Source organism: Glycine soja, chromosome 3 (assembly GCF_004193775.1).
Source record: "Glycine soja cultivar W05 chromosome 3, ASM419377v2, whole genome shotgun sequence".
Lineage (NCBI taxonomy): Eukaryota > Viridiplantae > Streptophyta > Magnoliopsida > Fabales > Fabaceae > Glycine > Glycine soja.
The window spans coordinates 47,238,404-47,251,568 of NC_041004.1; the positions used below are offsets into that span (position 1 = coordinate 47,238,404).

Genomic DNA, 13,165 nt, shown 5'->3' on the forward strand with positions numbered 1-13,165 from the left:
AATTTTTAAATGTATTTTAAATTTATAAATAATTTATAATTACACATATATATTATATAAAGAATAAATAAAAATGTAGGAGGAACAGTTGTCTCCATTCACTCTCAAATAGATTTGTCAAGCATGATATTTGAATATCCTATCATTTTAAATATTTTATCAATACTTTTTGTTTTTCTATCATATGATATAACCTATTATATTTATACATGTCTCTCTTTTATCTCAATATTAAATGTAAAATAGCATAATTAATGCCTAAATATATTTTTCCTTCAAACATAGATTTAATCTAATTGTGGTCGTTACTCGTTAGGTACGGGATATCATGAGTGTCTAAAACATGGGTGGTACACCTTTTTTTGGTAGGAACTCACATCACATGCATATATTCAATAACATGTTTACACTTAAGATTGACCATAATTTTGATTGTCTGAAATAATATTATGAGCGGCATCTGTATCTTGTCTCTTATATGTGTTTGTGTGGTGGGATAATAAATTAGTTAGTATAACCTTACTTGTTTTTATAAGAAATATAATAATAAATCAGAATTTAGGATGATTGAATAATTTTAAAGGAGTAACTTACCAATATATATTTTTTGAAAGACAAATAGAAATGGCCAGCTTAATATTTAATTTGAATAAATATTTTGGTAAATTATGGAATATTTATTAATGAAAATACTCTTAAAATATAATATATTAATATATTCTTTTCATAAAATAAATAAAAATATATTTCCAATTGATTTACATTAGATGGGGAACCTGACACTTATTTTATATTAATTAAAAATTAAAAACAAAATTTACTCTATTTTTTATTTTTTATGTGATAAAAATTAATTTAATAATTTTTTTTAAAAAAGATCTCCACTCCCCTCCCCCATTTTGTAATTTTGGCGGAAAAGTTCTTATTGAGTCCCATAAAAAACAAATTTACTCTTTTTTTGTCTTCTCTCCAATAAATACTAAAATTTAGTGTTTTTATTTAAATAAATACTGTATGCATTAGTGGTGCAAATTATTTTTATATTATTATTTAATTACGTGCGAACATTGTCAGATATAAAACTATTAATTTTTGTAATAATTATTTTTATTAATTAATAGTGTAAAACTTTTACAGTGAATAAAAATCAAACCTTTTCCTTTATCTTAGAGGGATAGTTGTTTACAAAAGATATCTAAGAGAGGCTAAGACATGATGTGGGGAACCCGGAGTTGATAAAGCGTAGAGTGCAGACAAAAATGAATTATTTTCCTCCAAGACACTTCGAAACTCTTTGGGCATGTCCAGTTGAATTCATTTAAGGAAATACGTGTATTCTTTTTTCAATTTTTTTTAGAAAGTTAGCACAAATTAGAATAAGATAATAGAATTCCTAAAATTGTTTTATTTACCATCATGTTAGGACTCTACCAACGGCCCGAATGATACGATAGCTTTAATTTATGCATAGTGTAGACTAAACATATATGTTACGTTGAATAATAATGATAATGTCTTATTTATTAGACCCTTTTAAGAGGAAAAATTAGGAAATGTAATAAAAAGGAAGGATGATAAAAAAAAAATACATTAAGCGAGTATAAAATAAAATATAAATAATGAAGCATATATTACGTTAGCTTTGCTGCTTATGTTTATTTTTCTAAATCGACATTTTGACAAAATAGTTCATTTCTCGTTTAATTTTTTTCCAGGAAAACACAAGGATTCAGGCACTGCAGTTAAATATAAAATTAAAGTAGATCTGTAATTAATAAATTATAGCTTACATCACGTGTATCACCTTTCTAGCTAGGTTGTTAATCTAAGTTCGGAACTGCTGTTTCAGCACATTTTTTTGCTGTTTGGCCAGGCTAGAGAAGTTGTCTAGTTAATCACCATGAAATTAAGCATTTGAAAAGTTATTTCTAGCACAAACAGTTTACAAGCTATATATATATATAGCATAAATAAATTGAAGAAAAATGAAGCCGACGAATCACTATAGCAAGAAGAAAAGAGAATTGAATTTGTTTGATTGCTTTATAAGCAAGCCCTAGTATATATATAATGCTGAAAACACGGGGAAAGTTTATTAATTGCAGCAAAAGCATCTTTGATAATTAAAGAAAGACATGAATCAAAGCATTCAAATACATTAATCTCTCTCATGAACCTAAAAAATCACATCTAATGAAAGGTCCTTGATTAGAGAAAAAGAAGGTTTGACAAATGAAACATTAGTGAAGAGTCTACATCGTTAAAAAAGGAAAAATCCACCCACATGTCCACACTAGCTAGCCACACACTCATTATTCCACCACACAGAACAAAAGCAGACAAAAAGAAATCAAATTGGAATTAGTAATAGGAAATAAAAAGGCATTTGGAGACAATTAAATTAATACAGAGGGAGTCCTAAAGGCAAAAACATCATTAATTAAGATGAATTGCAAGTATAGTCAAAACTGACACATTTCTTTTCAAACTTTCTTTTTTTCTTTGCATCATTCATAAAGTAATAAGCCAGCAGATAAAGCCATTCCACAAACGAACTAAAACATTCTTTCTTGCACTAAAGAGCAGCTGCAGACAAACAAGGTGAGTTCTCTCTCACATATCCATCTTTGTTGCTTTTGACTGTCTTTTCTTCTCCGAAATATTCATGCATGGCTACTACCGCTCACTGGGCAAACATGGTGTTCGATTTTTTTCTCTTGTCTTTTCTTTGATGCACAAATTCCGAGCTGTTCATTCTGAGGTTTGGTTTGGTTTGTTTAAAAGCTGACACAAATATGAAGTTCCACTAGATTTAAGATTTGTTTGTATCTTTGTTTTAATTTTCTAGCTATATCAAGGATATATATGATATTCGTGGCAAATATAGTAGAAAACTCGATCCACCGTATATTGGTCTCCTATCTTCTCCTTTTGTACCAAAAAAATTAATGATCATGATCCTAAACACAAAAAGCACTGCCACAGCTTTAACTTTTACTCTTTAATTACCTTCTTGCTCGTGTGATGATTATTATCAAATATATAACAGGAAAAAGAAAAGGATTAATTATTGATTTGTTATTATTGTTGATTCTTAAAGTTTACTCATTCCTCTTGTTTTGACTGTCTTGTAAATTACCTCCTTAATCTGTTCGCGTAATGAAGTTAATTATTACCAAGTCATATGCATGGTCTTGAAATTTTAATTTTTATCTGTGTGAATTCTTATCACGTACATGTGAACATTACGTAATTATAGCCTCTTTTGGGGTTGGATTAGCTGGTGAGATCCATGGAAGATATAGGTCCGAATTCATGCACAAGGCCAGTGACAGAGAAGAAAGCAAGACCCCAAGAACAATTGAATTGTCCAAGGTGCAGTTCAACCAACACAAAGTTCTGTTATTACAACAACTACAGCCTCACACAGCCAAGATACTTCTGCAAGACTTGTAGAAGGTATTGGACAGAAGGAGGGTCTCTGAGAAACGTTCCCGTTGGAGGTGGCTCTAGGAAAAACAAGAGGGTCACCTCATCAAAGGTTCCTGACTTGAATCCACCAATTAGCCTCTCATCAGTCTCAGCCATTTCTTCCCAAAACCCTAAAATGCAAGGAGTCCATGACCTTAATCTGGCTTTTCCTGCAGCTATGGACAAGTATCATCATGGCACGTCTCCGTATGTTGAGATGCCAAAACTTGAAATTGGTGGTGATCACAGTACTAGTCATCATAGTCACCACCATAGCCATAGCCCTTCTTCTGCAGTTGAGCTACTACGGTCTGGCATGGATTCTAGGGGTTTGAATCCTTATGCTCCTAATTCCTTGATGTCAGGCTCAGATCATTCCCTTTATACACCTGGCTATCCCATGCAGGAAATTAAACCAAACCTTAGCTTTTCAGTTGATGATGGATTTGGAAATAGATCATATGGGGTTCAAGAGAATGGTGGAGGGAGGCTTTTGTTCCCTTTTGGAGACATCAAGCACCTTTCTGCAGGTCTTGAAGTGGAACACAATAAAGAACAAGGAAATAATTCAACTGGATATTGGACTGGTTGGTGAAGGGTCTTCATGGTAAGGAAAGAAAAGAAATATTGGGAGAACATAAATATCAACCTGCATTGTTTTCTTTCTCTTCACTGTTTCTATCTATCCGCTTGAAGTTGTTCAGATCACTAACAATAGGATACACATGGTTACTCTATTTTGTATACATTATTATTATTATTACATTTCTATTCGAGCAATGTGAGGATTTTACAGCTCATCTTGGTTATTTTTAATATGTTTAGAGAGAGAGAGATAGAAGAAGAGGTGAATATAGGGTCTGCTTTTGTCCAAGTCATGCAATGCAATGACCTGTATTCATGAATTCTTCTGTCAAGGAGTAGATACATATCTATCGATCACCTTTATTGATGTATGCATGCTTTCAAAGATTTGGTACAAAATGACTTTTGATGATTAAGGAAAGAGTCAGATATTCAAGTTTGTAACCATAATTATACATGTATTGGATTGGTTTGTGTGTTCTTTCCTATTACAAAAATTTCTATCTATGTCGATCTATGCAAAAATTAGTGGGTTTGTCAGCTTTGATATCTAAATGACCACATCCGAGATTCTTCCAACTATGAAAGAAGCACTTGGTGGAATTATTCGGAAGAATATAACATCAAAACAAAACTGAAAAGGAGTATTTTAGCTGATCTGGACGTCATATACACTAGCAATGCAAGGTTGAATTGCAAATTACATTTGTTAATTAACGTATGCATTTGAGCAGCAAGGGACAATAGATATTTAACAAATTGTGCAAATTAATCTTGAAAACTTGGTTACCTGCCCCGACCAAACACTAATTAACCTAATACAATGGACAACCACTTGCTGGTTATTTTAATAGGAAGATTCATGACATATCCTTCATTCCATGACCTGTGATGTCCCGTGTCATCCATTAGCTGAATTTAATTATTATAGTATTACAATGTGCATAGAATAAAGAAAATTCTTAAGGGCCCCACCTTCTTTCGGTATTTGGCAGCCTGGGACCCGCAAACATTCCCTTGGGTCAAGTGGAAATCATTTCACTCACATAGGTCAATGCCTTCACATGTCGACGATTAATTAACTATTAGTTTTTCGCCATCATCAGTTATGATTTTCACTTTCAGTAAGTTCTATTAGCAGACAAAGCAACTTTTGTAAACGTTTATGTCTCTCTTATTGTACCATAGTCTCCTTACTGATTTCTCCTTTTGGGGTGTACGAATATCTTTGAAAATCAAAATGTTCTTTCTACATTGTTCACAGATTTTTTTTTTTTTTTTACCCTTGATAGAAGTTATAATAGACCTTATAAGAGAAGGAAAACAAAAATGAAAAAAAGAACAAAATCAATTGTGGAGATCAAATCCTCACACTAATTTATGTTTCACTATTTAATAAATTAAACTAACTCAAAAAGAAAATATAACATTTTTAAAACTGACATAATTTTTTGCAAGAAAAGTAGAAGAAAACAAGGAGGAAAAAAGAAAACCTAACCCAACTGTCAAGAGAGAGTAATTGGAGAGGTAAAATATTGTGAGAGTTGACCTTAGATATATAAAATAGAATAGATTATGTTGGGAAATAAATATTTATTTTATATGCTTTAATAGTTTTTAACGAATATTAATTATCACCCACAACAATATATGTTTCATACTAATATCATGATAGTGAAAAAAATTCATTTTTTGTTCTTAAATATAAATAAAATTTAACTAATAATGAGACTATTCTTAAAATACTTATCATTTAATTAAGTTTTTGTTTTCAATGAATCTCTTTTATTATTGTTGATATTAAGTTCCAATGAAAGACAATTTTAAAAAATGACTTGTGTTGTAAATTAAATTGATATTATTCAATGATTCTAACCAACTTTCTTAACAAGCATAAGTAAGTATATTTGAGATAAAAAAGAGTGGATATTAATACTAATATTGGTTTTTTGTTTCTTTACTTGAAAAGTGTAAATATCCCTTTGAAATGCTCAAAACGTTTAATTAATCCCAATACTCTGAAATTAATGTTATTTAGAATTGTTGCATAAAAAAATGTTTAAACTTGAGAAATATTATTTGTATAATAAATTACACAATAATGAGAAGTTGAAGAAAAAAGAAGCATAAGATTAAGAGGTGATGAATGATTGAATGATATGAAAGAGAGAAATAGAAAAATGATATTATGATATAATTTATAGTATGAATTGTTATATAAATTCTTATAACACACCTAGTTAGAATTATTGCATACTCCCTCCAAATCTAAATATAAGCAAATTTTTTGTCCTAAAATACCTTCATAGTAATGCTGGTAAAATATGAATAAATGATTAACGAGAAACAAGATTTTATTAAATGAAAAATATAATATAAATAATATCATTAAATGAGATAAAAATTAGTTAGTATTTATTTATATTTTAAGTCTTTTTTTTTTTTGCTTATATTTAGTTTCGGAATAGTATTTAACTAGAAAGTACCAAAGCAATTTTGTATTTTACTATCCGGAATGCATTTCTAGGCTCGGCCCAAATATAGATGTTAGTCGTGGTTCGCCGATGAATTAATTCATCATTACCGATTAAGTTGAATGTGTTCTTATAACTTTTTTTTAAAAAAAAAACTGAGTCCGAGTAAAGACTTAACAATAAACTATTTCAGTTAGATTTTAGTAGAATTTATTATTTCAAAGTCATTTATATTAAAGCATTAATTTTTAGAATGAATTGTATTAAAATATTGACGTATTTAGAAACGATAACTTAGAAGCGAGTTTCAAGCAATTAATTTTGTTTAAATAATAACTACTTTTGAACTATATATATTTTTTGATGCAGCTTGAACTATATTTATAAGTTTTTAAAAAATTTGTAAGTCTCACTTAAAATTAACAAGAAGAAAAAAACCTATTAATTTAGTCCTCAGCGTTATGTGTTACTGTATTAGCACATCATTTAAATTGTCAATATATTAAATCTTCAAAGAAAAAATTATAATCTGATTAGTCTGTCAACAAATTAATTTTTTAAAAAAACCCACTACATTTATTTTTATAGAGGGCTAAAGTGACGACCAAAAAATATCCAGGAGAATATTTGGATGTGTGGTCACATTTTGCGAGTTGTAAGATTTGAACATACATACATAAAAACTTAGGTTCGACCTTTATTATTACAGTTGCCATAACATTAATATCTTCATTGTAGACAAACACTTTTGACAATTTGTCAAAAGCATGATTAGAAATATAGCAAAATAGAATTCAACTTGATTTTCTATGATACACAACAAGATGGTTCAATCAGAGGAATACATCACAGAGGAATACATCACACTGTAGTAGGTAGATGTTGCATTATTATAGGCAACCAGAAGAAAATTTGTCTCAGAGGAATACATCACATTGTAGTTACTACTGTAGGTAATAATATTATTGCATTTCCATCTCATACACAACTTGAATAACTAGACACCAATTACAAAAGATATAGCATGAATGAAGACAAATCTGCTATGAACTAGTGTATAACTCCAGTGACACATGCAACAGTTTCATGTCCATAACAAGGATAAAGAGCAATGCTAAATCATCTGGTAGTAATCTGTCTGTCTGAAGTTTCATGTTCAGCTATCTCCTCCTCTTGACAAGTCCATCCAAGGTTCACAGCCAAGTCTTCCACTGGCACCTTGATCACATCACTTCTGACACCAATGTCAGTTGCATATCTGCTCATGCAGTACATACCTGCTGTTACAGTAGCAACACCAACAGGACTTGGCATTAACAACTTGAGAGGAGAAGTGATCATTGCAGCCAATGGAGCACCAATAACAGAAGAAGCTTGGCCACTTCTTCCAACCCCTTGCTTGTCTTGTATCAAAAGACCAGTTTTGCAGTACAAGGCAAAATCCTCACAATTGTTCTGAAAAACATTATAATTACCAAAGCCGTTTTGAAGAAGATACATTGCTCGATGAATAACAGTCTCTGGTGGGTCAGCTGATGCAGTAGTGCATGTGCCACCCCTTATTCTGCTGAGGAAAACAGATGGTGAAACCTCATACTCAAAACAGTAAAGAGACCCATTTCGAAGGAAACAGTCTAAGCAGGAAAGGACTACACCACAGTTTGGCTGTCTGAATCCACAATCAGGAAAGGTTGGACATGGGTTTGATGTTGGATCATCCCAGTTTGATGATGTCTCAGTCATTGACTTTAAGTTCCTTTCAGGTCTGAAATGTACAACCTTGCTTCCCCCAACAAAAATGCCTGCATGATATTTAGATTCATCTAACTTAAATTTAAGCTTGATTCAATATACAAGATTTTCTAAAGCTGTTCTGAATTTAGTTAGATGTCATAGATCTTGCCCAAATCAACTTGAATAAGTGGCAAACTGCAGAAAAGGTTGATTCTGACAAAGTAGAGAACCAAAAGAAGGAATTTGTCTTCAAACTAACAAAATCAAACAATGACAGTGATATTCTTCATCATGGATGTTGTAAGGACTAGAAAGCAGCAGGAAGGTCTTAAGAATTAAAGCTATGAAAAAGATACAGTATAATTGACACACAGCATAAACTGAAAGTGTGCAATAGAAATGTTATAAATGATGCAATGCAAAAACAGAATGATGAATTACCCACAAAGAGACTAGTTGTTATCAGTAAGAAAGCACAGAACAGCTCCCTTTCCCGTGAGTCATTCTTTCATTGTGTAGTAACAATTGTTAAGTAGTAAAAAATAATGATTGTGTTTATTTTCATGGAAAGAATTCCCTAGTTATTAGGTTGCATCATCTAGCATGAAAACTCTAAAAAGAGTAACTAATGAAGGCATAGATAGAAGCATTTGAACAAACAAATACTTAGAATTTCAAAAAATAATACAAGCATCCACCAAAGAATGAAGATTTTCCTTTTTACCCTGCTAACACGATGATACCATAACTTCTATATAACAAATACAGCTACTGGCATTAAAAGGAAAAGAAAAGAAAAAGACCATAATGATGGGCAAGGCTAACCCACCAACAATGTTAAGAAACTGAGGATAAAAAGACAATTAATGGCATGTACTTCTAAGGCTGTCATGCCACAATCAACACACCTCCAGGTGCTAAGTCATGGCACATGAGACAGAACATTCATTGTCCAAGGCAAAACCACTATATGGTTTCATTGAACTATACCTATTTATATTTTATAGAAATTGTAAGGATGATTTGTATATTAGCATTATTACTTTCATGATAGAGGCACGGCGTTTGTCCCATGACAAAAGTTCTCTCCCAGAGGAACTAAATTAGAATAATTAAAGTGAAATGAATGATACTTGCTTCATAATTTCATGCATAGTCTCACAGGTCATTTATGTTGACTTTCAAACAAACAAACAATGCTGATTCAAATCGAGTGGCATGAAAGCTTAGTTTACTGGAGAGTTTTACTTCCTCACTTTAACAAAGAAAAAGAGAACAAAATTCTTCTATTACCCTACATTCTACCTCTGCATATAAATGTACAGATTAAAAAACATAATCAGATGAATATTTCTGCCGAAAATTACAACTATGTACAGAGAATACTTAAGGTTTTATCATTTTTTTTTTTTTTTGGTGAAAAGCGTTTTATCAATTGAATCAGAGATAACTCCTAGTCCAACAAAGATAAATTCATAATAAAATTGCAAACATTATATATGCCCAATCCCATACATATTCTGCTCTAAAAACTCCCAATTTGACACCATGTTGAAAATTACATAATTACTGCAATGCCTCCTAAACATAAAGCGTAGCTCAATTTGTTCATTGTGCCAAAGAAAACATAAGTGTAGTATAAACAAATAGAGTCCGAATCCACACACCAAAGAGTAGGAGAAACAAAAGCTTCACGGGACCCAGCAAACATCACATGAAAACACATACATTGAAAGAAGAGAAGAAAAAATTGAATCGAAAGTAAAAAAAGAACATTTTTTTTCTTACAAATCACGAAAACCCAAATTGAATTGGCAAAGCAAACAAATGAATTCCCCGTGGCGGGGGACGGGGGTCCTTCAACAACAACATCACTATCGACCCACTTCCTAAATCGTAATAATTCTGCAAACACATCACCTAATTTTTTTCTTAAAATAAAAATAGGGAAAAACAAAAAATATAGAATGCGGGAAGCGATGCAGAAAACCCAATTGCTGAATGCTAGATCAGAGAAGCCACATTGCAAATAAATAAATTAAATCCACAATCAGAAAGAAAAAAAAAATGAAATATCATTTTGTTTAGAGAAGAAAAAGAGAAAGAGACCATGATGGGAATAGGTGAAAACGGCTCTGTAAGTGTAGATGTGATCACCAGGCTTGATCTCATGTCTCTCCACTCTGTTAGAAAGCAGACCCATTTCTCACTCTCACTCTCACTCTGTCACCGTAACACCGCTCCAAGCTACATAGCATTGTAGACCAGAAAAGAAGAAAGAGTGCCACTTTTCTTATTGCATTGGACTTGGCCCCACACTCAGCAAGAATATTGTTTTATTATTGTCCCGAAAATTAACTGAAAACCAATCCAAATGCTGAAGGTTTGTTTTTGTGGCACAAATTGATAGCATCAAGAATGGATGAAGGTGATTAACAATTATGACCCTTTTGTTTTTTCTCACTCTCCCCCTAACAGTTGACCCCGGATGGTCTTGGTATTAAACTATCACGTACTGGATGAATAATCCATGGGGAGTTGGGGTAGATAGATAACTTTATTCTATTAAGAGGAAAAATTTGACCCCCATAATAATTTTATTAGATTCAACTAATATTGCTTTTCCTAAAAAATATCTGATATTGTCTTATTAAAATTATGTGAGGAAAAGTTAGACTCCGTCGTCCGATCTTATGTTAGGTTCTTTTGAAATTCAAGAAACCATTCAAAAGGAGGAAAGCCGAAGGCAACTCCATAGGGGATGCTCGGACCATCAATTCCATCCATGGTAGAAATAGCTGGAAAATTAGCTGAAAATTTTAAAAAAGGTTAACTGATAATTAAAAAATTAATTTATTAAATTAAAAGTATTTAATAAAATCAACAGTAAAAATAGTTTTAAAAGTGTCAAAATAATAAAATAATGATTTATTTTAAAAAAATAATAAGAAAAATGAATAGATATACTAAGAATAAAAATAAAAGAAAATATAAAAAACTTGAAACCAGATATTAACGTTTTAAAAAACGTTGAAAATTACTATAAAAAAACTTGGTAACATGAAAATGAAAAGACATGCATCATAGATGCGAATCCAAGCATCCAATAAGATTATGTTAGACATGATATTTGAGTTAACTTTTAGTTTTTTTTACTTCTAAGTCTGATGTGTTGTATATGTATTTTATTACTTATATGAACTAATTAGATTTATATATTTTGTGGATATATTTGCGAATAAGTTATATTTTTTGTAAAGATAAAAATGCCAATAAGTTATTAAATTTAGGAATATATTTATCAAATAACTTTACTCCACATTTATGTAAGCATCAATTTCATAATATTTTTATCCTTGTGAGTCACTTTTCGCAGACAAATTCTCTTATCCTGAGAGACCAAAAGTTAACAGTGAAATAAATTTATCTTACTTTTTTTACTTTTAGGTATTAAATTTTATATTTTTATTTTTTAAAAATGAATTTATCAGTACTACACATTTTCAAAAAAGAAAATAACTATTTATCCCTTTTTATAGTAAATTTTCTTACAAAAATATGCAATTTAATGTGTTTCTTGACTAATAAACAGTATAGGTGTAATGTATTTCAAATAAATTTAAATAAAGATAGGAGTATTACGTGAATTTCAAAGAAATTGCAGGAGGTGGTATCGATATAATTTACTCATAACTTTACATATAAATAGACAGAGAGAGGTTATTGAAAAAAATAATAAGTATTGTTTTAATAATTAGTATATGATTTAAATTTATATTTTAACCAAATTTATAATCTTTTTTATACAAATATTATACATAAACAACAAATGTTAATAATTTAAATTTAATTAAAATATCATTTATAAGTTTATTATAAATTATATTTTACGCAGTTTGATTTATATATGTATGTTGTAATAAACTATCAAAGTTTACGTACCGAAGAACCGAAGAAGTTTCAGCCGCAAAGCAACCCATGGGACTTTGGATTCTTTGCCACATGAACAAGTGATACCCCCTCCTCTCTTTTCATCCTTTTTCGCACCCTTCTTTTTCACGTTATCGCTTTTTTTGTAAATAAATAATGAATTAAAAGATTAATAAGTGGCAAAGATAGAAAATGATTATCACAAATCACGTTCTCTCTCACTTCTTTCTTAGTGTGCAGCAGAATCATGTGTACGAAAATAATGGGGCTCAATTCTTACTATGTCTATTAGTGGTTAATTTATTTATGTCAAGTGTGATTTTACATGGATTTTCAAACTGTTATCATCTGAAATCATAACTCTTACTTTTACAATGCCATAATAATTTAAGACACGTTTGCAGAGTGACCACATGCACCTCACCTATCATTAAGTTGACCATTCATCTCAACAGAGACCAAGCAAGAAAAATTTGATCCTCCCCCGGAGACAAAATTTCTTGTTAGTTTGCATCCTTCCTAGCAGGCTTGTCAAAGTTGTCATAGCTAATTTTTATGTAAAATAGGTTGCAAATTGCAATAACCATCAGAGGGTCTAATAACAGCTCTAGCAATATTGTTTTGCCCATAATTTAGTTCATTGTTGTTGATATTGGATATCTGCTTTGCTATGTATCTCATGGTCGAGCAATTAAAAAATCACGGTATACATTTTTAATTTTTTATTATTTGAAAACTCAGGGCAGAATATGCCTTCGGAAAGTCACGATACTAATGACTCTGTTTTCACTCCTGATTTGGTCTCAAGATCCGGGCAAAAGTGAAGTATCAAGTGACTTCTAAATTCGTACATCTATTTTCTTTAGAAGAAAGAACCAAATCCCTGTTTCTGTGTTATTCCATTTATCGTTCTGTCGCTTTTTTATAAATTCATATATCTATTTTTTGTGTTTCACATTACTGAAATGATA

At 30.9% G+C, this 13,165-nt stretch overlaps 2 protein-coding genes across 4 annotated transcripts; one reads left to right on the forward strand and one right to left on the reverse strand.

Moving 5' to 3' along the window:
• Window positions 1-2,456: 2,456 nt before the first annotated feature.
• On the forward strand, window positions 2,457-4,547 carry LOC114407816 (dof zinc finger protein DOF2.5-like). Of its 3 annotated transcripts, none has more exons than XM_028371075.1 (2): window positions 2,457-2,601; window positions 3,260-4,547. In XM_028371075.1, exon 2 carries the CDS (start codon window positions 3,293-3,295, stop codon window positions 4,064-4,066), a length of 774 nt encoding a protein of 257 aa, XP_028226876.1. In that variant the 5' UTR covers window positions 2,457-2,601; window positions 3,260-3,292; the 3' UTR covers window positions 4,067-4,547. The 3 variants fall into 3 exon arrangements, with proteins under 3 accessions (XP_028226876.1, XP_028226875.1, XP_028226874.1); XM_028371074.1 differs by having other exon boundaries at window positions 3,281-4,547; XM_028371073.1 differs by lacking the exon at window positions 2,457-2,601 and adding an exon at window positions 2,608-2,761 and having other exon boundaries at window positions 3,281-4,547.
• A 2,754-nt stretch (window positions 4,548-7,301) lies between these two features.
• Window positions 7,302-10,832, reverse strand: LOC114407820. Its single transcript, XM_028371079.1, has 2 exons — window positions 10,374-10,832; window positions 7,302-8,332 (listed from the first exon to the last, which is right to left on the reverse strand). The coding sequence occupies exons 1-2, from the start codon at window positions 10,465-10,467 to the stop codon at window positions 7,650-7,652; spliced, it is 777 nt and encodes a 258-aa protein (XP_028226880.1). The 5' UTR covers window positions 10,468-10,832; the 3' UTR covers window positions 7,302-7,649.
• Window positions 10,833-13,165: the final 2,333 nt, after the last annotated feature.

Coding starts and splice junctions, on each gene's coding strand:
- LOC114407816 (XM_028371073.1), top strand. CDS start 2,666: ATGCATGGCTACTACCGCTCACTGGGCAAACATGGTGTTCGATTTTTT. Junction 2,762..3,280: donor TCCGAGCTGTTCATTCTGAG/GTTTGGTTTGGT, acceptor GGGTTGGATTAG/CTGGTGAGATCCATGGAAGA.
- LOC114407820 (XM_028371079.1), bottom strand. CDS start 10,467: ATGGGTCTGCTTTCTAACAGAGTGGAGAGACATGAGATCAAGCCTGGT. Junction 8,333..10,373: donor TTTCACCTATTCCCATCATG/GTCTCTTTCTCT, acceptor AATATCATGCAG/GCATTTTTGTTGGGGGAAGC.